Here is a 25,582-nt window from a genome sequence, read left to right as displayed (position 1 = left end):
TAAATTAAGGCATATGGAGAAACTGTTACTGAGTAGAATGTTGTATAAAAAATTTCGCATTCTTTGACGAGAAGATTTGATAACATTGTGGTGGTGATTGAGGAAACGCAGGATCTTGAGACGATAAGTAAATAGGAGCTTCAAAGCTCTCTTGAGGGTTATGAGAAAAGGATGGAGAATAGAAATATTTACAAGGAAAGGCGTAGATCACTTTGCAAGCTTGGTTCAATGAGAAGAATATGAAGTCGAAAGGAAAATGGTCCATGAAGAGTAAAGGAAAATTTTCAAAATTTTGGTGAAAGAGAGTCTCAAAATTCAAAGAGTTTGACTTGTCAAAAGGGTAAGAGTAACTACAAAAAGAATGGTGGTCAAGGAAACCTTAGAGGTGAAAAAAGAAAGTTTGACAACAGTAAGGTGCAATGCTTTCTTTGTGAAAAGTTTGGTCATTGTGCAAGAGATTACAACGCAAACAAGAAGGAACCTCAAGTGGATGAAGCCAAGGTTGCAAGACAAGAGTTTGATTATGCTAACAAACTCTTGGTCATGATCACAGAAGGAGAATGAAACAACATCAGGCTGCGAGATAGCAGCTACAGATCTAGAATACTGCAGAAACATGTTGTAACCAGTTACGTAAAGGCAGCAACCGATTACAGGCAAAAGAAAATGTCATGGTGTTTGTGAGAGAATGAGTCTAGTGCAGCGAAGAATAGTATTTTGATTCCGGTTACTCTATGCATATAAGAAGGAGGAAGGATTGGTTTGTCAAAATCAATCAAGCCATGAAGAATAAAGTGAAATTCGCAGATGACACCACTTTAGCGTCCAATGGGACCGATGTTGTTTTGATGATGAAGAGGGATGGTTGGCATTCCTTGATCAAAGATGTATTGTACATTATTTGAATCAAATTTAATCTTCTAGGTATTGGCCAATTGTTTGAGAAGGATTATGGATGCAAACAAGGATGAATATTAATCATTCAAATGAATGACAATCTTTACGATATTGGAATAGAAGTGACAAAAACATTATATTAAATACACTGACGCATCACAAGAATTATTTATATCATATATAAATTTATCAATCATATTTGTATCACATAAGGTTGAGCGAATTATCGTTAGTTCATCATACAATTTCGAATTCCAAAACATAGTCAAGAAAGAACATCCAAAATGATACAAAACATGATGCCAATTGATCAGTGTATTTTAATACACTATCTTGTAAATATAAGTTATTATTACTATTTAATTCATTCTATGTTTTAATCGAATTAATACTGAATTAAAAAAAATAAACACCTATTTGATACATGATTTCATAAATAGCCCTGATACCATAGACAATAATCACAATGTAAAATTCATCGAAAAACAAATTTCCCTTAACTCGATCCTTACAAATCATCAGAGACAGATTGGCTGAATATTTTTATAGGACATGTGACTTCAAACACAAGAGAGTGTGGGTGAATTGTAGTATTCAAAATTCGTGATTTATTTAAAGTTTTTCTCGTTTAAGATCGTATTAGTAATTTTATGTGAGTAATTGCATCAGAAAATTAAATAATGAAATTAAATTGCAAAAGGTAAAAGGATAGGGTTAGAAAGATTCCACCAGAGATTTATATATGTTTGGCCGAACGTTGGCCTAGTTCTTGTTAGAACAATAAATGTTCTGATAAATATTCTTAGTTTTGATGATAACATTAAGTATGAATTTTGTATAAGACAATGTGGTACTCTAATCCTTTACGTTTTCCATTTCAGGAAAAGTATAAAAGAGTATGCACAAATCAGCATTCAGAAGCACTGACCCAGAAGTTCTGGATGGCTTCATCAGAACATGGTCTGGAAAGACATTAGAAGATGGTCCTGCAAAATCAGAACATGAACTGGAAAGCATCAAAAGATGGCAGTCAGAAGTACAAGCTCTGAAGCTCTGATGGTATCACGCTCAAAGCACTTCAAGTATGAAGACAGAAGTTGCATCTGTACCAAAGTTGAAGACTCTGAAATTCAAACACCTATTCAACACATTCTGAGTCCAGAAGAAAGTATAAGATGAATAGGCTATAACTTCAAATCTCTGTCTGACAAAAAGAACGTTAGAAGCTACAAAAGGCAAAGTCAGTAAAAGCAGCAAAAGCATGGCTCGAGGTAGTTGACAAAAGTGTGAAACATTAAATGCAGCGTTGTACTATTCACGCAAAGCATTAAATGCTCCCAACGGTCATTTCCTCTCAAGCGCCTATATATAGAAGTTCCATTCAGAAGCAGCATACAACACTCTTGCGCAAAAGAACAGAAACACTGTCAAACTGAAAAGCAAAAAGAACTTCATCTTCAACCTCACAACTTTGTAATATCTTAGTGAGTGTTAAGAATTAGAACTTAAGAGAAATATCACTTTGTGATTACAGCTCTATTAGAAGCAAGTTATACTCTTGTAAACATTTATTTTACATTGATTGTAAAAGGATTTCCTAGAGTGATCAAGTTGTAATATGTAGACTCTAGAAGACTTAGAGGGTATCTAAGTGGATAACCATTGTAATCAGTTGGATTAGTGGATTAAATCCTCAGTTGAGGTAAATCACCTTGTCAGGGGTGGACTGAAATAGTTTAGTTAACAAAGAACCAGGATAAAAATAATTGTGTTCTTTGTTTTTATCTACCATTTTGAGAAGTTACACTTATTCAATCCCCCCTTTCTAAGTGTTTTTCACTCCTTCAATTGGCATCAGAGCGCTGGTTCTAGGTGCAAGCACTTAACCGTGTTAGACAAAAGATTCAGGGAGAAAAACACAAAATCAAAATGGTTGAAACAACTTCATCTACTCCTCCTCCTGAGCAAAACAACAATGGTAACAACGGAAGCAGTAACTTCAATGGTTACAATAGACCACCAGTCTTTGATGGTGAAAACTTTGAGTATTGGAAGGATAGACTTGAAAGTTACTTTCTTTGTCAAGATGGTGACTTATGGGACTTAGTGTTGGATGGTTACACACATCCTGTAAACACTCGTGGAGTCAAGATTACAAGACAAGCTATGAGTGATGACCAAAAGAAAGAATTCAAGAATCATCACAAGTCAAGGACCATATTGTTAAATGCTATCTCTCATGCTGAGTATGAGAAGATAACAAACAGAGAAACAACTCATGATATCTTTGAATCTCTAAAGATGACTCATGAGGGGAATGCTCAAGTAAAGGAGACAAAGGCTCTAGCTCTAATCCAGAAATATGAAGCATTCCAGATGGAGGAAGATGAGAACATTGAACAATGTTTTCAAGGTTCCAGACTCTGACTGCTGGATTGAGAGTACTTGACAAAGGCTACACCAAAGCTGATCATGTAAAGAAGATCATCAAAAGCTTACCCAGAAGATGGGGACCCATGGTGACTGCCTTCAAGATTGCCAAGAACTTGAATGAAGTGTCTCTTGAGGAGCTGATTAGTGCCTTGAGAAGTCATGAGATTGAGCTGGATGCAAATGAGCCTCAAAAGAAAGGTAAGTCTATTGCATTAAAATCTAATAATAAAAAATGCATTAACGCTTTTCAGGATGAAGAAGAAGAAACTGACGAGTCAGAGTCAAAAGAAGAATAAGATGAACTATCTCTCTTATCCAGAAGAGTAAATCAACACTGGAAGAGAAAGCAGAGAAAGTTCAAGAACTTCAAGAACTTAAAAAGGCCTGAAAAAGGAGAATCTTATAAACACAGAAGATCCAGCAAAAAGAAGGTGACGTGCTATGAATGTAAAGAGCCTGGACAGTACAAGAATGAATGTCCAAAGCTTCAGAGGGAAAAGCCCAAGAAAAGATTTGAAAAGAAGAAAGGTCTTATGGCTACATGGGATGACTCAGATTCTTCTGATCAAGAGTCAGACTCTGAAGATGAGCAGGCCAACATAGCACTTAAGGAAACAGTTGAAGCTAGGGAAGAGTCTACTTCTGATTCAGACTCTGATGAGGTATTTTCTGAACTCACTAGATATGATTTAGTTTCCAGCTTATCTAAACTTCTGGAAGTCAAGAGTCATCTTAGTATCAAATACAAAAAGCTGAAAAAACTCTTTGAATTTGAAACTAAGAGACTTGAAATAAAAAGTTTTGAACTGAAAGAAAAAGTTAAAATTAACAAAAGATGTTGAATCATCTTCAAGTTCAGAAAAGTCTATTCCAAGCACTAACAATTGTTGATGTTCTACTATGTAGAATTGTCTTATTGGCATCCATGCTTGGCTAAAACATAATAGCAGCTGAAAGTGATATTGTATAAGTCTTGCAAAAATGAAAAGAACAAAAAAGGTACTAAAGCAAGATGTTATATGGAATGTAATGACTTCAACCATGACACCGCGCCTGCAGAACTGAGGAAGAAAGATTCAGTTTGGTTTAAAACAGATACAGAATATTCTATGTGAATATTATGTAATCCTATGTGGCGCACATTTACAGTTCAAGAGAATAATTAAAGAATCAAATTAGAAGATTGAATATTTAGAAGAATCAGATCAGAATATTGGATTCAGCAGTTTCTAATTTAGGAAACTCAGGATTAAAAGACCTAATTTGTAGCAGAATATTTTCTGCATATTTGTAACAGCCAGAGTGTTGTGATTTGTAAGCCTAAGTCCAATTGGGATCAGGTTATAAATAGAAACCTTTGTAACCTAATTTAGTAAAGCTAATAACTAGAGCTAGGAAGATGTAGTCTCTAGGGTTAGCCGTGTAGGTGAACCACCCGGTGTGTGGGATGGTCACTGATTTGTGCCTTAAAACCTGTAGGTGAGAGGTTTAATGCAATCACTCAGAAGCTGTGAAGTAATGAGTGAAGATTTGTTCTTGGAGGAAGCTTGTAAGCAACTTCAAGTTGATATTGGGTTTGTTTGTGTTTATAGTTTTGGGAATTAGGCTGTTGATGCAGTGGCTGAGTTGTTGACTGCTAGACATCATTGCTATGATTGGGAGTGGAATGGAGATATTTCGTATCTAGGGAGAACCTAGGTAGAGATTGCATTGGGTACGGTTTAAGTGCGAAGTTGTAAACGGGGGGTTTTAGCTTCAAATTAAGACTACTGATAGTGGATTTCCTTCCTGGCTTGGTTGCCCCCAGAGTAGGTTAGTTAGAAACGAACTGGGTGAACAATTTTGTGTGTTGTTTATGTTTTTGCATTGTTTATTTGTTTGTTCATTTTGGATGTCATAACATCGTGTAAGACATCAGTATTTGGTTTAATGACTGTGTTGTCACAGAACCTCTGCAAAACAGAGTTATTTGTGTTAACTGAACTATTATGATCCCGACACTCATGGACTTCTGAATGCAAGAAGTAATCAAAATATTGGGGGATTTGTATGTACTGCCTCAGCTAAGCTGATGACAGAAAAGGTGTTGTAACCTTGCGTATGACATTCCGAATCTGTCCTACCAGAATTTTCAATTGGTATGAGAGTAGGCATCCTGTCTGTTTCTGGATGAGATCCATAAGGGATATTTTTTGGTTGCTGAAGGTAGAAGATTGTTTGAACAGTTCTGTTCATATTGTATGGTCCCAGGAAGTGGAGGATGGACCTATGTGTGGTAGACTAAGCCAATCTGATCAAAACAGGTGTACTCTCTTGGCAAGAGAAGACGTGTTGCTGGATTCAAGGATATTCAAAGGATTCATGCGGGAGTGAAGAATTTGTAGTGATCTATTCAGCATATAATAAAGTACAGAAGAAGGATATCACAAACTTCATGCGGGAGTGGAGTTAATGATAAGGTAATCTTTATGCTTATCTGTTCCTTTTTGGTCAGAACATTGGTTAGGTCTTGTTGTGTTGGATTGATCAGCTTCAATCCTTGGCTGTCATGCTTACTCTAACATTTAAAGTAAGCATTGTGTGAATTCTGTTGAAATATGACTATTTTTTCCGCTGCATAGTCTCTAAGAAACCCTAGGGTTATGAAGGTTCAACAAAATGTATGGAAGGTATTGACAGCTATAATTAAAGTGTCAAAGATACATGAGTAAACTCTCAAGTCCACTCATAATGGCATGGTTTATTAGAGCTGATGAATGTCACTTGATCAATGATATTCTTAACTATCTGCAAGTGTGTACCTTGAAATCTTCAAGGTTGAAGTGTTCATAAAAGGAGGAACAGATGTCCTATCTGATGTTGGGACATTAAGAACTGGTATGCAGCTACCAGCTGAAGAACATATGTTTTGGTGCTAAACTAATGTAGTGTAAGAACATAGGTTTGGAACCTACTCCTGATCTGGAGGAGGAGACATCTGCCTTGTGTGTTGATTGGTCAGAATACAATCAACTGAACCTTCCATCCCAATTGTCAGTTTATTTCGGGCATATATATGGGAATATGGGAGTAAAGCTCAGTACAAGTATAAGAATTTAAGATGAGCTTATATCTGGTATTCTCTTTTAATCAAAAGAACCAGATATGTGGAATGTTTTCTTAACCATAGAACAATTAATGGTGAAAACTGAATACTGTGTCCTCTTCACAGTGAAATATGGTTTTGAATATTGTGTGATGAGTTAAGGGAATCAGATTGCTGTGAAGAATCTGAGTTGCTTTCATGTGTTATGTTATAAGTGAATATGTTTCAGAAACCTTATTGAGGGAATCTCCTCTGTAGGTACAGATTGTGACATCCATTATCTCAAAATCAGAATGAAAGTCTGAAGAAAAGTCTATTGAGATATGGCATGTATTATCCCTTAAATCATGACTGATGTGTAACTGAGTTGATGGTATGTGTCGTGCTTTCTCTGTCTTTCCTCAAGATACATAAAAAGGATGATGAATGTGAGATCCTAAAAGCCTTAATGTCGTAACAGATGTTGAAACATCATAGCCAAGAAGAATGCTCTTATGTATGAAGAAAAAAATCATTTAGAAGGATCTGGTGTGAGCAGTAAATTCTATCTGAGTGTCTAATAGGTACTATGACGGTAGACTCAGTACTTATTGAATGTACAGCCTGAATACAAGACTCAAATACTCTGTCGGGATCTGAGTATGTGTATTAAGTATACATGGTCTGGTGTGAACTATGTATTAATTGTAGTTTTGTGTTATCTTCTCTTAAGCATTAAGAAGGGCAATGGTTGGCTGACACTAGTAAAGTTTAGGTGCAGACCTATGTGTTGAAGACATGTTCATGGCTATTCAGAAGTTTATTCTATTTCAAGATACAGAAGTGGCAGTCACGATTTTGTGCAGCAAGTAAACTAAGGATTCTAAATTTGGAAGGTGTGGCAAGTTCCAAACGAGGAATGCCTCAAGGGTATGGACAATCATTCATAACATTCTTATGTTATAATTCTTAGGGGGAGAATAAAGCAAGACAAGACATCAACCAGTGTAGGTAAAGGAACACCCATAGGAATGAATGAGATTCTAAGTCTGATAAACTAATGTCTTGTGTGATGTCACAACATCACTATATGTGAAGAATGAAGAAGCAGCATTAATGTTTGAAGTGACAGTTCTGACTTAATGTGGATTAGAATGGGCAGATTATGATCTAGGTGATTGTAACATGTTCTAGCAATACGTGTTTACTTTCATAATGAAGACTTCATTAGTGAGTATGACTATGAAGACAGAAGTTTGGTGAGATAATCAACATAGCTAAAGATAAAAGAGGATTTTTCTAATTCTATCAAGGAGGAACTCAATTTGTCTTAGCTGACGTTGATCTGATTGAGACATGGCAGGGTAATGATCAACAGAGGAAGAAGTGGCAATTATATATGTTGAGTTTTTGGAAACCTTTCTATGAAAACATCTAGTATTAAAGGGTCATTAGTTGACTATTTCAGGTGAAGACAAGGTGGTAGACTTGAATCTGTTGCAGAAAGAGAAGTGGAGTTAATGGTATGTACTAAATAGCTCAGCTGTATACTAATGTTATACCAGACGTTATAACATCCAATTTCTGATGTGAGTTTTTTTAGGAACAAAATTGCTATAGTGAGTGTATTCAGCAAGATTGTTGAACAGAGGGTGCTGCTCTTGAAGATACTAAGATGAGTCTTATATTTTCCATTCATCATTTCAAACTTATTCCATTGGAGAAGCTAGACTATCTCAGATAAGGGGAGTGGCTTCTTAGTTCAAGATATAATTCTAGAAAATTATCTTGGTCTGTTATACTCTACCATCTTAAAGAAGATGTTCCAAGTCAGCATAAGCTTTTGTTAAGGATTTTCTTATGAAAAGGTTTATATAACAAGATGTATCATTACAATCAGTTATTTAGGAATGGTTGAATCCAACCATATGTATTTGGTATCCACAATTCCTTTTCTGGTCTAGAGACTGCATGCTTAACCAAGTGGTGGAAGGCTCTTCACAGTTGCAGTAGACAGTCTAAAGGTAACAACAGAAGTCTATGACCATTGAGTCAGTAGAGTAAGTGGGAGGTCTAGTACTTGGTTCATAAGAAGATTTGTCAAAATCTCTTAAAAAAATATTAAAAAAAAAATCTTGAGCATTGCGCTTAAAGGGCAAAAGAGGGACAATGTCTGACAGAATGTCATGACATAGTTAAAGACATAAATTCTTCAGGGTCAAACAAGGAAAACTGCAATGGTTTTATATCTTCTCGTCAGGGGCCGGTGTAAAGTTTAATAAATGACTATGCATGCGCTGGATTAAAGATAACTCCGTTCAGAAGAAAACATTCAAAAACTGCTTTGGAAAAGGTAATTTATTTTCAAATTGTTTCCTATTTTATCGGTTGACCATTGAACAAGACCAAAGACCATCGTTACTACCTATGATCTCAAATGGCTATAAATTAGCATCTTCGTAACAGGCTTCAGAAACCAAATCTCTCAAAATGTGTTTCGTGAGTGTTCGTGTTGGGTGCGTACAGGTTTGGTATTATGATGGATGCATTTACCAAACCCTGTCCAGAAAAGCACAAGGTGGAGAAATCATGTGTCTCTACCAATGGTGTATCACAAATAACAACAAAAATATTTCTCCTGAACCAGCCTTCAAGAATGGAGTCATTTTAATTGTGATTTGTTATCTAAGTTATGAACACAATTATGATTTGTGTTCTGAGTCACGAGGAAGGATGGCAGAAACTCATTCAAGCTTCATCTTGGATCTCGAGCTAGAAGGAATGGGTTTTCATATTGTCACTAATATTCCTCGCAGACAAAGGCCACCATCCATCGTCCTCCTCATGTACGAGTATTGCATGAAGGTGTTGAACTTCAAAGGTATGACATTGTTCAAACTTTGTCATATTATGGCTAAAAAGGGGGGAAGATGGTACATAGCATCTAATTTTGCTACTGTCAAAAGAAACAAAGGAAGATCTAAAGACAGAGTGAATTGAAGATATTATGATGTGGTTAAGCAGTGAAGAACAGAAGTCCCAATTCTGAGAATGTAAAAGACTGTTCTTCCTGATGTTGTGAAAGTTGAAGCAGCTGCTCTTGGTCAATGTAAGTTTTAGCCAAAATAAGCCAAAGAGGGAGATTGTTGATGTTCTGCTATGTAGAATTGTCTTATTGGCATCCATGCTTGGCTAAAACATAATAGCAGCTGAAAGTAATATTGTATAAGTCTTGCAAAAAAGAAAAGAACAAAATAGGTACTAAAGCAAGATGTTATATGGAATGTCATGACTTCAACCATGACATCGCGCCTGCAGAACTGAGGAAAAAAGATTCAGTTTGGTTTAAAACAGATACAGAATATTCTATGTGAATATTATGTAATCCTATGTGGCGCACATTTACAGGTCAATAGAATAATTGAAGAATAAAAACAGAAGATTGAAGATTCAGAAGAATCAGATCAGAAGATTGGATTCAGCAATTTCTAATTTAGGAAACTCAGGATTAAAAGACCTAATTTGTAGTAGAATATTTTCTGCATATTTGTAACAGCTAGAGTGCTGCAATTTGTAAGCCCAAGTCCAGTTAGGATCAGGTTATAAATAGAAACCTTTGTAACCTAAGTTAGTAGAGTTAATAACTAGAGCTAGTAAGATGTAGTCTCTAGGGTTAGTCGTGTCGGTGAACCACTCGGTTTGTGGGATGGTCACTAATTTGTGCCTTAAAACCTGTAGGTGAGAGGTTTAGTGTAATAACTCAGAAGCTATAAAGTAATGAGTGAGGATTTGTTCTTAGAAGAAGCTTGTAAGCAACTTCAAGTTGATATTGTGTTTGTTTGTGTTTATAGTTTTGGGAATTAGGCTGTTGATGCAGTGGCTGAGTTATTGATTGCTAGACATCATTGCTATGATTGGGAATGGAATGGAGATATTCCATATCTAGGGAGAACCTAGGTAGAGATTGCATTGGGTAGGGTTTAAGTGCGAAGTTGTAAACGGGGGAGTTTAGCTTCAAATTAAGACTACTAATAGTGGATTTCCTTCCTGGCTTGGTTGCCCCTAGAGTAGGTTAGTTAGAACCGAACTGGATGAACAATTATGTGTGTTGTTTATGTTTTTGCATTATTTATTTGTTTGTTCAGTTTGGATGTCATAACATTGTGTATGACATCAGTATTTGGTTTAATGACTGTGCTGTCACAGAACCTCTACAAAACAGAGTTATTTGTGTTAACTGAACTATTATGATCCCGACACTCATGGATTTCTGAATGCAAGAAGTAATCAAAATATTGGAGGATCTATATGTACTGCATCAGCTAAGCTGATGACAGAAAAGGTGTTGTAACCTTGCGTATGACATTCCGAATCTGTCCTACCAGAATTTTCAACAATATTATGAAAGAATATGACTTGAACTTCAGAAAGTTTCTATCTAGAGGTATAGGTAGAAGTCAGCTAGCCTCTATGATATATGGTGTAAGTGGAAACAAGAGAATAGACATAGGCTTTGAGGGTGAAACCCCATATAAACCTGATCCTGTTATTGAGATGATTATAAAATACAAACCTTTGTATGAACAGTTCAAGTATGGCCATTCTCATCATATTAAACACACATCACACTCTCAGAGTTTCCACATAACACATACAAAGAAAAATGATGTTGCACACTATAGGAAATCTTATGTTAAACCTCATGCTAAATCTCAGTTCAATTAGAACTTGAGAAGGACTAACCCCAAAGGACCCAAAGACACTACAAGAAAATAACACTTTAGCGTCGACCAAAATCCGTCGCTAATTGACCAAAAACCGAAGCTACAAACTGTAGCAACCTGCCTAAAAATTAACTTAGAGAGTCGCCACCTATTCTGCCAAGGCGAATAGGAAACCTTTGATAATTAAGAGATTTAGGGTAAGATACCATATTCGGGTTAAGGGAAGGTGTTAGGCACCCAAAACCCTTTCCTAAAGGTTAACATTACAAAGATCAGGGTTAGGGCAAAAGGCAAATAATAGACAATTATTAGGGTTAACAAATTAATTATTGCAAATGATTAGGATTTGGAGGTGGGGGACTCGCCTTGTTGCCAAATGCCTACGTATCTCCTTAGGGAGAATCAGAGTCCACGTAGTTCGGGGGACGGGTTGTACGCCCTTAGAATTAGAAATTTGATAGGGTCGGTAGTTTGCCTCAAAGGCTTTTGAAATAGCCTATGATAATGTATAATTCAATACTGAAAAGTTTTGAAAAGCGTGGGAAGTGTTTTAAGAGTGGGCGTACAACCCTGTTTTAATTTGCACTATTAACCGCAATAATCGATTGATTCGATTACCATAGTTGAAAGATTAATAATTTGCACCATTACCAATTTTAATCGATTGATTCGATCATCACTAATAATGAATTAAGGTATTTTTAATTATAATTTTACAGTTTATATCGTTACCCCTCGCAATCGATTAATTCGATTAAAAAGAATAAAGAATTTTTAAAGAAAAGATTAATCATCACAACCAATAGGATAGTTGCAACCATTTAATCGAATATAATTTAATTTGCATTTTAATTAAATAAACATTTTAATTAAAATTTATTGTTGACCATAGCGATTAATTGATTTAATCGGAACGAACAACAAATTAGAGTTTTTAATATAAATATTATAAACCTATTTTATTTATAGAACAATTTAATTATACAATTAATTATATTAAAAACAAGTATTTAAATTAAAACAAATAAAACAAATAAATAAATAAATAGGATTTATTAAATTTTATTAAGGTTTTAATCCTGTATGGCTGCTAGTAGGGTGTATAGTATGGGTGTCAATTCCAGAGCGTTAGATCTAGGGCCAGTGGGAGTTAATGGCCCAGATCAAGGGGATGCATGGTAAGCTCCATAGGCATAGGTGCACAGGATTGAGTTTGCAATTTTAGAAAAATAAATAGGCGAAGGGGAGGCTCGAACCCATGACCTCCCCCTCACCAACGCTTCACATGACCACCACACCACACACACAGACGCGTTAAGCAGACACCAGGAAACAAACAAAAACGAAATTAAAACGCACAAGTCCAAACGCGCGCCAAAATTTGAATTGGCCACCCAGATCACGACAACTCATCATCCCCTACCTCCAGCCCTGTAAAACCTGCAGATTTAGCTACGATATTGCTATGACTATTTCGTAGCAAACCCCCCACCACCAAAAATAGCGAACAGAACATAGATGCAAATAAAAAAGGCGCGACCCCCCAATTCCCCTCGTTTTGGTCATGCGATTTCAATGCTAGCCCTGTCTTACCTTAATTTTAGCCCTACTGAAAACCCCCAAATCCAAAACAAAACCCTAACTCGGCTTCCCATGGCCGAACATGATTTATGCACCAAAACTTAAAGAAAATAATTCAGAAACGTTCATGGCACTAAAACAAACAAGAATATGCAATTAGATGTCAATGAGGATGCGTGTGTTATCCAGATCGAAGAGAGTTTTGAAACGACTTACCTTGACAAATATGAGGTATTTCTGGGGGTGTTGATGAAGCGTATTGATCCAGGCACGTTCCAAATTCTTTTGTGAATCTTTTGCAACCTTCAGTTCTTCTTGAAACCTCTTGAAACTCCAAAAACGAATCCAACCTCCTTGGTGATTTTTTTTGTCCTTGCAAGTGTGCCTTTTTTTCAGATTTCGTCCCCTAGTGTGTTGGCTTGTGTTCAATACTTATAGGAGCATAGAATTAGGTCAAGAAAAGAATCAAAAAGCCTTTGAATCAAATCTTTCCATGTTTGAGAAATTGATTTGATTTCTTGAATTCTAAGCTACCATATTTAGCCCAATTTGTATTAATTCTTTCTTGATCCAATTGCCACGAAATTAGAAATATTTTGGACATTAATTCTGATTAAATCCAATCCCTATGCATATATTTAACCAAATATTTGATTTTCTACTTAATTAAACTATTTTAAATCATTAAAAAATGAAATAAAATTGTATAATTTAGATAAAAAAGTGAAATTCGTGGCATGTTGTTTGGATCACTTATGAATCAAGTTTGGATCATAAAATATAGGCCCATTTGCAAGAAAATCAACTTGGACCTCCTTTATTTCACATTTGGTCCCTCTAAATTGCTTAACTTTGATCAAGCATATCTCCTTCAATTTTTAAGCTATGAGAGAGATCTAATACTTTTTAGAAACCTCAAGAGGTCCTCTACAAGCCACTTTGGAATATATTTTTCATTTGGAACTTTTATCTTGACCATATCCTCTTTGGGAAAAAACTGCTTTTGAAGGATGCCTGAGAATGACCTGTAATCTTTTGCCTTGTATCTCTTAAATGAAGCATTTTTGGCCTTAGCTTGTGAGAGACAAAGTTGTAGGGAATCCAATTTCCTTCAAAATAGGCTTTGAGTGGGGAATTTTTGATGTTCCATTTGAAAGTTATGCCCAGTCAAAGTTGGGTTGACTTTCTCCTAGAGAAACCCTAATTTGAACCCTTTTGTATTTGTTCATCTCTGAGTTTCTTTTAATGGAATCATGATCAAGCTTTGATCAAATGATGGATATACATCCCCATACTTGTTGTGTGAGCAATGGTTTAGAAGTTTGGATCATGCCTTGACTTTGGATTTGGATCAGTTTGATTGCAGATCTTGAGACTGTTTGAGCAGGTAACTTTTGGAGTGATGCTTTGACTTTTGCCATGGGGTTAAATTAGATCACTATAAACCATATACCCTTGATTAGGAGCCTTATCTCATTGATCTCTCTTAGAGGAATCTCAAACCCTAGCATTAGAAGGCTCTTGACTAGGAATGTAGCTTGAATGGAACCCTAGTCTTTGAATCTTTGTAAGTGAAGTAGATGGGGCAAATTTTGGGGTATGACAGCTGCCCCTGTTCAATATTCTTAAACCTGAAGAGGCGGACAGGCTTGCTTGCCTGTTGCGACCTGAAGGGGGAAGATTATTGAACACTGAGAGTACCCTGAAATTTGCTGATATTGCGGAGTGTGGAGTAGATGTGTTGCTGGAGAATGTGGTGCCATATCACTGTCGTGATAGGACGTAACACGAGGGTTACGACTTGGGTTGAAGTTGAAGGTGTCATTATCACTTCCAAGGGACTAACATGATAAGACGTAACGCGAGGGTTACGATTTGATTGGAATTGCCGTTATCACTGCCGTGATAAGACGTAACGCGAGGGTTACGATTTGGTTTGAAATTGCCGTTATCACTGCCGTGATAAGACGTAACGCGAGGGTTACGATTTGGTTTGAAATTGCCGTTATCACTGCCGTGATAAGACGTAACGCGAGGGTTACGATTTGGTTTGAAATTGCCGTTATCACTGTCGTGATAAGACGTAACGCGAGGGTCACGATTTGGTTTGAAATTGCCGTTATCACTGTCGTGATAAGACGTAACGCGAGGGTCACGATTTGGTTTGAAATTGAAGGTGCCATTATCACTGCCAAGGGACTAACGTGATAAGACGTAACGCGAGGGTTACGATTTGGTTTAAAATTGCCGTTATCACTGCTGTGATAAGACGTAACGCGAGGGTCACGATTTGGTTTGAAATTGAAATTGAAAATAGAGTTTGAAATAGGATTCCAGAGAAGCCAAGCTTCATCTGTAAAATGATGCTCTGCGAATGTATATGCTTATGATTTGTTGTAGATGTATGCATGTTTATGCAAATGGTTCATATGTGAGTATATGAATATGAATATGTATGATGGCTTTGATGCATTATCTTTTGTCACCCATTGGATTTGCTTAGCTTTTCGAGCAGCTTTGTGGGTCTTAACTCAGATCGTCTGAAGTTAATCTACCGGGGTATTGCAGTGCTTTCAGGACCAGGCGTATATTGACTACCGGAGATGTCGTGGTTTCGTCCCCTCTATTTTAGTCTGATGGTTTGTAAGTTTCTTGTTTTAAGCTCGAAGTTTAAAGTTTATGAGAAATAAATTATTCTTTGCACTTGGTATTGAAATGATGAAAAGATAAGTATGAAAGGAAAAGACTTTTATTGATTGTTGCCTTGAATTGGCGAGTGTACAAAAGGTATGAAAGAAAGAAAAATGACAAATAGAAATGATATTAATACTGCTATTGCTCTTTTGCTATCGAGGGCCCCAGTAATCCTTTGACTTTGGAAGTTGATGGTTGCTCGATTTCCCATCCTTCATGAATTGTCTTGGGCTCGTAGTTTGGAATCTTGCCCCTGCTAGGCATAGTACTTCTTGACTGCATCTGAATTGATCGGATGTGGTAGCTCGTCCCCATCCATGGTGGTGAGGATGAGTGCTCCTCCCGTGAACACTGTTTTTATGACATATGGACCTTCGTAGTTTGGTGTCCATTTTCCTCGGGCATCAAGTCGGGGCAGTAGGATTTTCTTGAGAACGAGGTCCCCTTCTTTGTAAGTTCGAGGGCGGACCTTTTTGTCGAACGCTTTTTTCATTCTTTTCTGATAGAGCTGCCCATGGCACAAAGCCGTCAGTCGCTTTTCTTCGATGAGATTAAGCTGATCAAAACGGGTTTTTACCCATTCCGATTCTTCTAACTTTGTGTCGGCTAGGACTCTTAATGATGGAATCTCCACTTCGATAGGGAGAACCGCTTCCATGCCGTAGACCAAGGAGAAAGGGGTTGCCCCTGTGGATGTGCGTACTGAAGTTCTGTAACCGTGCAGGGCGAAGGGAAGCATCTCATGCCAATCTTTGTACGTCTTCACCATTTTCTGTATTATTTTCTTGATATTTTTGTTTGCGGCCTCAACAGCGCCATTCATCTTAGGCCTGTATGGTGAAGAATTGTGGTGTTCAATTTTGAATTCCTCGCATAACTCCTTCATCATGTTATTGTTCAGGTTCGACCCATTGTCAGTAATGATTCGACTTGGGATCCCATATCGGCAAATGAGGTTATGCTTGATGAACCGAGTAACCACTTGTCTTGTTACATTAGTGTAGGAAGCAGCTTCGACCCACTTGGTGAAATAGTCGATAGCAACCAATATGAATCGGTGTCCGTTAGAGGCTTTGGGTTCGATCATTCCTATCATGTCAATCCCCCACATTGCGAATGGCCATGGAGAGCTTAGTACGTTCAGTGGATTTGGTGGCACATGTACTTTGTCAGCATATATTTGGCATTTGTGACATGTCCTTGCGTGTTGGAAGCAATCGGCCTCCATTGTTAACCAGTAGTAACCAGCTCTTAGTATTTTTCTTGCCATTGAATGTCCATTTGCATGAGTCCCAAAGGTTCCTTCATGGATTTCCTTGATGATCTCTTTGGCCTCGTTTTTATCCACACACCTTAGTAATACTGAATCGTAGTTTCGCTTGTACAGGACATCGCCGTTTAGGAAGAACTTAGATGCCAACCTCCTTAGCGTCTTTTTGTCAATTGTGGAGGCGTTTTCTGGGTACACTTGTTTCTCTAGGTATTCCTTAATGTCATGGTACCAGGGTTTGTTATCAGCTTGTTTCTCGATCGTAAGGCAATAGGCTGGTTCTTCGAAGTGTCTGACCGTTATCTGAGGTTCATGATTTGGCCAGTTTACTTTGAACATGGAGGAGAGTGTTGCCAACGCATCAGCCATTTGATTTTCCTCCCTCGGGATATGATTAAAAGTGATGGTATCAAACTCAGCCATTAGTTCCAGTATGAGGTCTCGGTACGGGATTAGCTTTGCATCTCGCGTATCCCATTCTTTATTGACTTGGTGGATTACTAATGCTGAATCCCCATATACCTCGAGTAACTTAATCCTCAGATCGATCGCCGCTTCTAGACCCAATATGCATGCTTCATATTCGGCAATATTGTTGGTACAGTCGAAACATAATCTCGCAGTGAAAGGTATGTGACGATTGTCAGGAGATGTCAAGACTGCCCCTATGCCATGTCCTAATGCATTTGAGGCTCCATCGAACGTGAGAGTCCACACTAGTCCTGGTTCGGGTCCTTCATCGGGCCCAGGTATTTCATAGTCTCTTACCAGCATAATGTCCTCATCAGGGAAATCGAATTTCATAGATTGATACTCTTCAATGGGCTGATGAGCTAGATGTTCTGCCAATACACTCCCTTTTATTGCTTTTTGGGTGACGTATTGAATGTCATATTCCGACAATAGCATTTGCCATCTAGCGATTCTTCCTGTGAGAGCCTGTTTCTCGAACACGTATTTCAAAGGATCCATCCTCGATATTAACCATGTGGAATGGTTCAGCATATATTGCCTTAGACGTTTGGAGGCCCATGCTAGGGCGCAACATGTCTTTTCCAACGGTGAATATCGGGACTCGCAATCGGTGAATTTCTTGCTAAGATAGTAAATAGCGTGTTCTTTCCTCCCTGTTTCGTCCTGCTGCCCCAGTACGCATCCCATGGACCTGTCGAGGACAATGAGGTACATGATCAATGGCCTTCCCGACACCGAGGGTACGAGTATTGGTGGTTCTTGTAAGTAACGTTTTATGGTTTCGAAAGCTACTTGACAATCGTCATTCCATTTGATTGGTTGATCTTTTCTCAGTAGCTTGAATATGGGCTCACACGTAGCAGTTAAGTGTGAGATGAACCTTGAGATATAGTTCAGGCGCCCTAAGAAACCACGAACCTCTTTTTCTGTCCTCGGGACGGGCATTTCTTGTATGGCTTTTACTTTGTCAGGATCTACCTCTATGCCTTGTTGGCTCACTATGAATCCCAGCAACTTTCCCGACCTCACGCCAAATGTACACTTGTTCGGGTTTAACCTTAGTTTGAACTTCTTCAAGCGTTCAAACAACTTTTGCAAGTGTGTGAGATGCTCCTCTTCAGTATAGGACTTAGCGATCATGTCATCTACATATACCTCAACTTCCTTGTGTATCATATCATGGAACAGTGTGACCATAGCTCGCTGATATGTTGCCCCAGCGTTTCGCAATCCAAAAGGCATCACCTTGTAACAGAAGGTACCCCAGGAGGTCATGAAGGTGGTTTTTTCCATGTCTTCGGGAGCCATTTTAATCTGATTATACCCCGAAAATCCGTCCATGAATGAAAACACTGAAGCTTGCGCGGTGTTATCCACTAGTATGTCTATGTGCGGCAGTGGGAAGTCGTCCTTTGGACTTTCCTTATTTAGATCTCTGTAATCAACACACATGCGTACCTTTCCATCTTTCTTAGGTACTGGCACTATATTGGCGATCCATGGCGGATATTCAACTACGGCGAGGAAACCTGCGTCAAACTGCTTGAGTACCTCTTCTCGGATTTTGTTATCCATGTCAGGCCGAACTCTTCTGCGTTTTTGTCTGACAGGTGTACAACCCTCTTTGAGTGGTAGCCTATGCACGACGATGTCTGTATCCAGCCCAGGCATGTCACGGTATGACCAAGCGAATATTTCCACATAGTCATGGAGGAGTTTGACCAGTGTTGCTTTTATGCCCACGTTCAGTGTTGCCCCAATCTTGATTTCCTTGGGTTCTTTGTCGGTGCCCAAGTTTATGATTTCGATTGCTTCTTGAGGAGGGAGCATGCTTTTGGATTCTCTGTCCATTAGCCTTGACAATTCTTCTGGAAGTTCATCGTCTTCCTCATCCCCTTCCTCAGACTGATCAGCGAGAGCCTCGAATTTATATTGAGTTTCAGCAGTATTATTATCGGTGATGTTAGAAGGTGATCTGCACAAGTTTATGTTTTTATTTTTTTAGTATGCAATTATGATTGTGCTTTGGTTTTATGCAAGAATGTTATTTGTCATTTCGAGAAAGTGAATGCAAGAACGAGACAAAGTTTTCGATACCAAATGCAAACGACAATTTTATTCATAAACTTAACTTTGAAAGTAAATGGGGCCCTCACAAACCAACTCTATGCTTCGGGCGAGGCATGAGCGACATTGTTTTTTTTTTTTTTTAATAATTGAAAGGGAAATAAAACACACGACAAAAACAAATTACTTTGAAACGTAAACTATCTCCGGTATCTCCAAGCTTGTCCAATTTTGAAGTTGTTCTCCTGGCCTAATCATCCGGATGAAATTGGACGTTCCCTCCATACTAGATATCATGGATACATGCTCATATCCACCTGTGACAAAAGTCTGTGCGATCGGAGGGAATCGTTGCTCTTCCTTTGCAGCCCTCTTTGTTGATTGGCATCCTAACCCCAGACGATCTTTCTTCTCTTGCACTTCTGGAATTTTGCCCCAGCCTTCCATCTTTGTGTCTTGCAGGTCTCTCCAGGATGTTACCGCCCTTCGCGTTTTCTCAATTGGCAGTGTGACAGCAGTGGCAATCTCTAGTGCTTGGAACGAAGTCTCTAATGCTTTTTCCCCAGCCTCAATGTATCGGTATGAGTCTAGATTGCTGACAAATATGTCCTCCTCCCCACTGACGGTTACTATAGAGTTTCCATCCACAAATTTCACCTTTTGATGCAGGGTAGAGGTAACTGCCCCAGCAGCATGGATCCAAGGGCGTCCCAATAAACATGTATAGGCAGGCTCAATCTCCATCACTTGGAAATTGATGCAGAAAGTGTGAGGGCCTATTACCACAGGGAGGTCCACCTCTCCAAACACCGGGCTTTGCGACCCATCAAAGGCTTCGACCACCAGACGGCTTGGTCTTATTACCAGTCCTTCCAAATCTATCTTGTCTAAGGTGGCCTTTGGCATCACATTTAATGACGACCCTGTGTCGATCAGCACTCTAGACAGATGAGCTTTCCCACATTGTATGGAGATATGCAGGGCTTTGTTATGCTCTTTCCCTTGTGAGGGCAACTCGTGTTCACTGAAGCTTAAGCATGCCCCAGCAGTAAGATTAGCCACCATTCCATCAAATTGATTTACAGTGATGTCTTTGGTTACATGGGCAGCACTCAAGATCTTCATCAGGGTGTCTCGATGTTTTTCTGAATGAATTAACAGCGAGAGGAGTGATATCCTGGATGGAGTTTGGTGCAACTGATCCACTACCTTATAATCACTTTTCTTGATTAATGCCAAGAATTCTTCGGCATCTTTGTTAGTGATCTCCTTGTCTATGGGTGTGCTTCTTTCAGTAGGGACCACAGTATCTTGATCATTTGCTTGTGCTGAATTCTCCTTTGATTTTGCAGTATTGAATATGCGACCGCTACGAGTCATACCCCCAGGCCCGACGATGTTTGTCACATCGGTATTAGCATTAGACTCATATTCCCACGGGACTGCTTTCATCTTGTCCACAGGGTATGGATCCCTGACTGGGATAATCCTAGTGTGTACTTGTGCGGGTATCAGCAGTGTGGCTTTGGCGCAAGGGATGATCAATGTCTTCCTTGCCCCTTGCCTTGGTATCATTAACGGTTCATTCCTGTCCAGCATGGCCACATACTCTTCCTCAGGATATTCTTTAAACTGAACTACCCCTTGATTCACGAGTCTTTGCAAGGTTGTCTTAAAGGCTTCGTTATGTTCGAGGACGAACCCCTTTGCAAGTAGATACCTTTTAAGGGCATCTATGGGGGAGCTCCGTTGTTGAACAAACTCTTGCTCGGTGACTACCTCTATTGCATTGACTGCGCCATCATGGCGGGGCATAGGGTTTGTCTTCACATTAGGTTTGTCAAAAGCAATTGCTCCTGACTCTATCAGGTCCTGAACCTTGTGCCTAAAGGCCCAACATTTTTCCAATGTATGCCCCGGAGAATTGGCGTGAAATTCACACCTCTCATTAGCTTTGAAGTTGGGCATAGTCTTTCCGGGAATCGGAGGTGGCATAGGCCTGAGTTCCACTAACTGCTCATTTAATAGATACTTCAGTATCTCACTTTTAGAAGTGGGCAAAGGGTCGAGCTTCCTCGGAGGGCCTTGGAATCTTGGTTGAGGTGGGTATGTCATAGGAGGTCTAAACTCTTGGTGCACTACTGCATTGGTCTCCCCTTCCTTCTTTTTAGCGAAGGTTGAGGTGGGCCTCTTAGAGTGATAAGAGGTAGATGAGGCTCCTTGTATCTTCCCATCCTTGATTCCGTCCTCAATTCTTTCTCCGATAACCACTAGATCTGAAAATCCCGAGGATACGCTTCCAATCATTTTATCGTAATATGGTCCTTGCAGAGTTCTCATAAACATGTCAACCAGCTCTTTTTCCAATAGTGGGGGTTGGACTCGAGACGCCAGTTCTCGCCATCTTTGGGCGTATTCCTTGAATGACTCTTCCTTTTTCTGGGACAAGTTCTGCAGTTGCATCCGATTGGGTGCCATGTCCAGATTGTACTTGTACTGCTTTAGGAATGTATTAGCAAGGTCGTTCCAGCTTCGGATATGTGTCTTTTCTAACTGCATATACCATTCAACAGATGCCCCACTCAGGCTGTCTTGGAAGAAATGCATCATTAGCTTTTGATCACTGGCGTAAGCAGCCATCTTCCTGACATACATGCGCAGATGACTTCTAGGACATGTGAGTCCCTTGTATTTCTCAAAGTTGGGTATCTTGAACTTATGAGGAATAGTCAAATCCGGCACCAAGCTCATTTCGTAGGTATCCACATCAAAGACATCGTATCCTTCTACTGCCTTCAGCCTTTCTTCCAGCGCCTTGATTTGTCTGTTATTTCTAGCGCTCTCTTCAGAATCAGCTTGGGTTTGCTTATGTTGGTACTCCTGATTCGGCTCGTCTACCTCCCCATATTGTAAATCCACATAATCCTCATCCTTAGGTGGATTGTTAGCAGGGATACGAACAGTGCGAGGCGCCCCCTCCTTCTGAGTAGCGGGAATGAATCCTTCATGGGAGGCTTCTCCCTCTTCATGGGTTTTGGTAACCCTCTTTGATGAGTGGGCGTTTGACTTATGAGGGTCAAAGCCTCGAACATATCCTAACAGTGGATTGCCATCGTTTGGCGTCTCCTCATACCGATTCCGAGCTTCCCTCGCTCTTTCCTGCTCATCCTTAATGTCCTTCATGAAGCTCAACATTTGAGCCATTCCTCCCTTAATCTCATCCACAGTACCTTTCAGCTGGGTTACTTCTTCGCGAAGGGCGGCTTGGTTCTGCTCTAGTTGTTCCATCGCTTTCTTCTTCTGAGCTCGAGTTTGGTACACAGGAATGGTTGCTGGATTGTATTTTCCAATGGTGTGACTGGAGATAAAGATAGTTTTTTTTTTAATGTTTTGTAATTAAATATGACATGCATGATATGAATGTTATGCTTATGCTATGCTCGTGTCTTATCCACATTATTATAGTAAATATACATTTTCTCTTTTTTTTTTATTCTTTTTCTTCTTTTTATTTGCATATATTTATTTGGTGAATATTATAGGAACAATAAGTACATGCGAAAATAACCACACTTTATTAATTGAAAGGAAATACCACTTCATTGTTGGTTTACAAAAGAGGAAGGGAAACTGAAATTAAAAATACTCAAAATAAATTAAATTAAAAGTACTTGAAATAAAGCAGCAAGGAAATAACATAAAGCTAAGAACGCCTTTGGATGTCTTCTTTGAACTTGTCCACCATGCTCCTACAAAGCTCCATAAACTCTTTGACGACTTTAGGAAGGATGATGGGAGAGGATTCTGCTCTTTCCAAACTTTTTGGAATATCCAGGATTAGATCATTACACAAGAAGACTAGCTTATCATAATCGTCGCGACATTTCTCATAGTCTTCAAGCATCTTAGGAACCATGCTCACATGCTCGTAAGCTGTAGAAACGATTGTGTATTGTCTTTTCCAATAGTCTCTTTCGTTCAAGGCTGCCTCGTGTATCTCTTTTTCTCTCATGAACACTTCCCGAAGTGATACCATAGCTTGAAATGCTCTTTCGTACTCACCAGTGCGCTGTAAAAGTTCTTCTTCCGTGGTTAATCTTCTTGCGCGCTCTTGTTGTTCAGAATTGCGAGCTTCTTGAAGATCATATTTGAGGTTCCTTATTTCCTCTTCTTGATCCTTAGTTCTATCAGTTAATTCAAAGACTACAGCTTCTAGATTTTTCTCGGATTCTGCTTTGTCATGGGAAGCCTTCTCATAACGCCTTCTCCACCTTGCAATTTCCGCATTAGCTTGCTCCAACCTCTCATCATGAGCCTCTAAATTAAAATTAGCGCTTAAATACCCTTCAGTTGCACGCTTCCTTTTACTCCTTTGTCTATCATTCTCTTCCTTCATTGCTTGAAGTTCTTGGTTCTTATCCTTAAGGTCGAAGCGTAGTTGGCTCCTTTCGTTGGTAAGTTGATGCAAATCAAGTTCTAATTTCTCTTTTTCTTTTCGGGACGCCTCTAGGGCAGCCTTGATCCCTTCTATCTCTTCGATGGATAGAGGAACAAGATCAGGAGAATCAGGCTTGTATGCGGGATCCACAACAAAAGGAAGCAAAATCTTCCCAACACTTTCTTGAACCCATGCAGTGTAAGGTGCTTTTGCAATTGCATTCTTTGGCCCAAAATAATTTCTTTGAACCTGACTCCAAGCTTGAATTATTCTTTTCAATGTTCTTGGTTCACCTTTCCCATTATCATGCAAGATCAGTTCTTCTATTTGTTGTTCGGAAGGTTCATTATCCATAGAATGACCTAATTGACGAAGTGCTAAAGCAGGATTATAATTAATACAACCAAGAGTCCCCATTAATGGCACATTGTTGAAATCTCCACATTTGTAAGTAATCTTATCAGAATTTAATTTCTTTGCATACCATAGGATAGAATCCGCTTTGAGAGCCCTCAATTTTTGAGACCAATCGTTTCTAGTCAATTCTTTTATAAAGCAACTAGATTTGTAGAGATGAGAAGTCAACCAAGAATATAGCCAGTGAACACAACAAAATAACATTCCTTTCTTCTTTTCATACTTTGTATGGATAGCATAGTAAATATTAGCGAGGATTGTCGGAGTAGGATCCTTTCCATAAACTTTAAAGGAAGTGAAAGCATGAATGGCAGTGGGATCCACATAATCAATATTTTTTGGCAATAAGACAACTCCAAAAATCAGAAGAGCCAATAAATGTCCACAAATGTCCCATTGTTTCTTTTGAGCATACATTAAGGCTTGATTTTCTAAGTAAGATCTCTTGATCCCATGCACATCTCCATCAGTTTTGTAATTAGTCTTCAATTCCGCATCGGATACTCCCAAAGCCTTTGCTAAATCTGAAAAATCAACGTCTTTACCTACACCAGTATAGAATTCCTTTTTAATTTTTGAGAATCCCAACACAGCATCCATCTCTTCCAAAGTGGGAGCCAACTGGAAATCCTGAAAAGTGAAACATCTAAGCGGCGGATCATAGAATTGAACCAATGCGGTAATAGCTTCCTCTTGTACTTTCACCCTTAGCAAGTCCAAAATATTCCCATAGCGGATTACAAGCCTATCCAAAGCACTTGATGGTAATTTTTCCTTGATTATTTTCAGCTTCTTGATATCCGGAGTGGAAACGGTAAGATGAACAATGGTCTTCTTGGTACTCATCCTTCCTACACATTCACCAAATAGAATATATTTTTACATTTATATTATATTTTTTTTATTTACTATTTTTTGTGGATAAAACATGATGAAGATGCAAATGAGAGATGATGCATGCAAACACATAAAAAAACATAGCAACACAAGAAAAAAAATATATAAAAGAGAACATATAATATTTCAAGAAACCCAGGTTCATAGGTTCGACGTAGGGGGCTCTAGGGAGCCAACCTTTTTATGGGGGGTTCTAGAAGGTCTCATGGGGTCGTTCGTAGCCTCCGAGACTTTTTGTCTCTTCGGATTTTAGAACGACTCATTTTATCCATGAGGTTCGAATTTTTGGGGTAGGTTCCCGGAGAGATCAGCCAAGTATCCAGTCCAGCCCTCAACAAAGTCAAGCCTCGTTTTGGACCTTTCCGAATACTCAACCCACTCCGAGTGGAGTTATCAATGAGATTCGTAGGAGATTCGTACTCCCCTATTGATCTCAGAGTTAACTCCCACGCTTAGGGTTTAACATAACATAAAAAAAACCAGCAATGCATATAATAATGCTGATAAACATTTTAAAGCAGATAAACAAACATTAAAACACAAAAACAAATAAACAATTTAAAAATTATTAAAAGGTGCACTCCCCCAAACCCTAAAAATGGCAAATTTGCCAACCCTAAAACGCG

The 25,582-nt window shown here is 38.8% G+C and overlaps 1 protein-coding gene across 1 annotated transcript; it reads right to left on the bottom strand.

Annotated features, from left to right (window-relative positions):
• Window positions 1–315: 315 nt before the first annotated feature.
• On the bottom strand, window positions 316–21,019 carry LOC131598041 (uncharacterized). Its single transcript, XM_058870688.1, has 2 exons — window positions 19,685–21,019; window positions 316–606 (listed from the first exon to the last, which is right to left on the bottom strand). Exons 1-2 carry the CDS (start codon window positions 21,017–21,019, stop codon window positions 316–318), a joined length of 1,626 nt encoding a protein of 541 aa, XP_058726671.1.
• Window positions 21,020–25,582: the final 4,563 nt, after the last annotated feature.

Source organism: Vicia villosa, linkage group LG4 (genome assembly GCF_029867415.1).
Source record: "Vicia villosa cultivar HV-30 ecotype Madison, WI linkage group LG4, Vvil1.0, whole genome shotgun sequence".
Taxonomy (NCBI): domain Eukaryota; kingdom Viridiplantae; phylum Streptophyta; class Magnoliopsida; order Fabales; family Fabaceae; genus Vicia; species Vicia villosa.
Note: the sequence above shows the minus strand (reverse complement) of the source record. Positions and strands in the feature narration are given on the sequence as shown.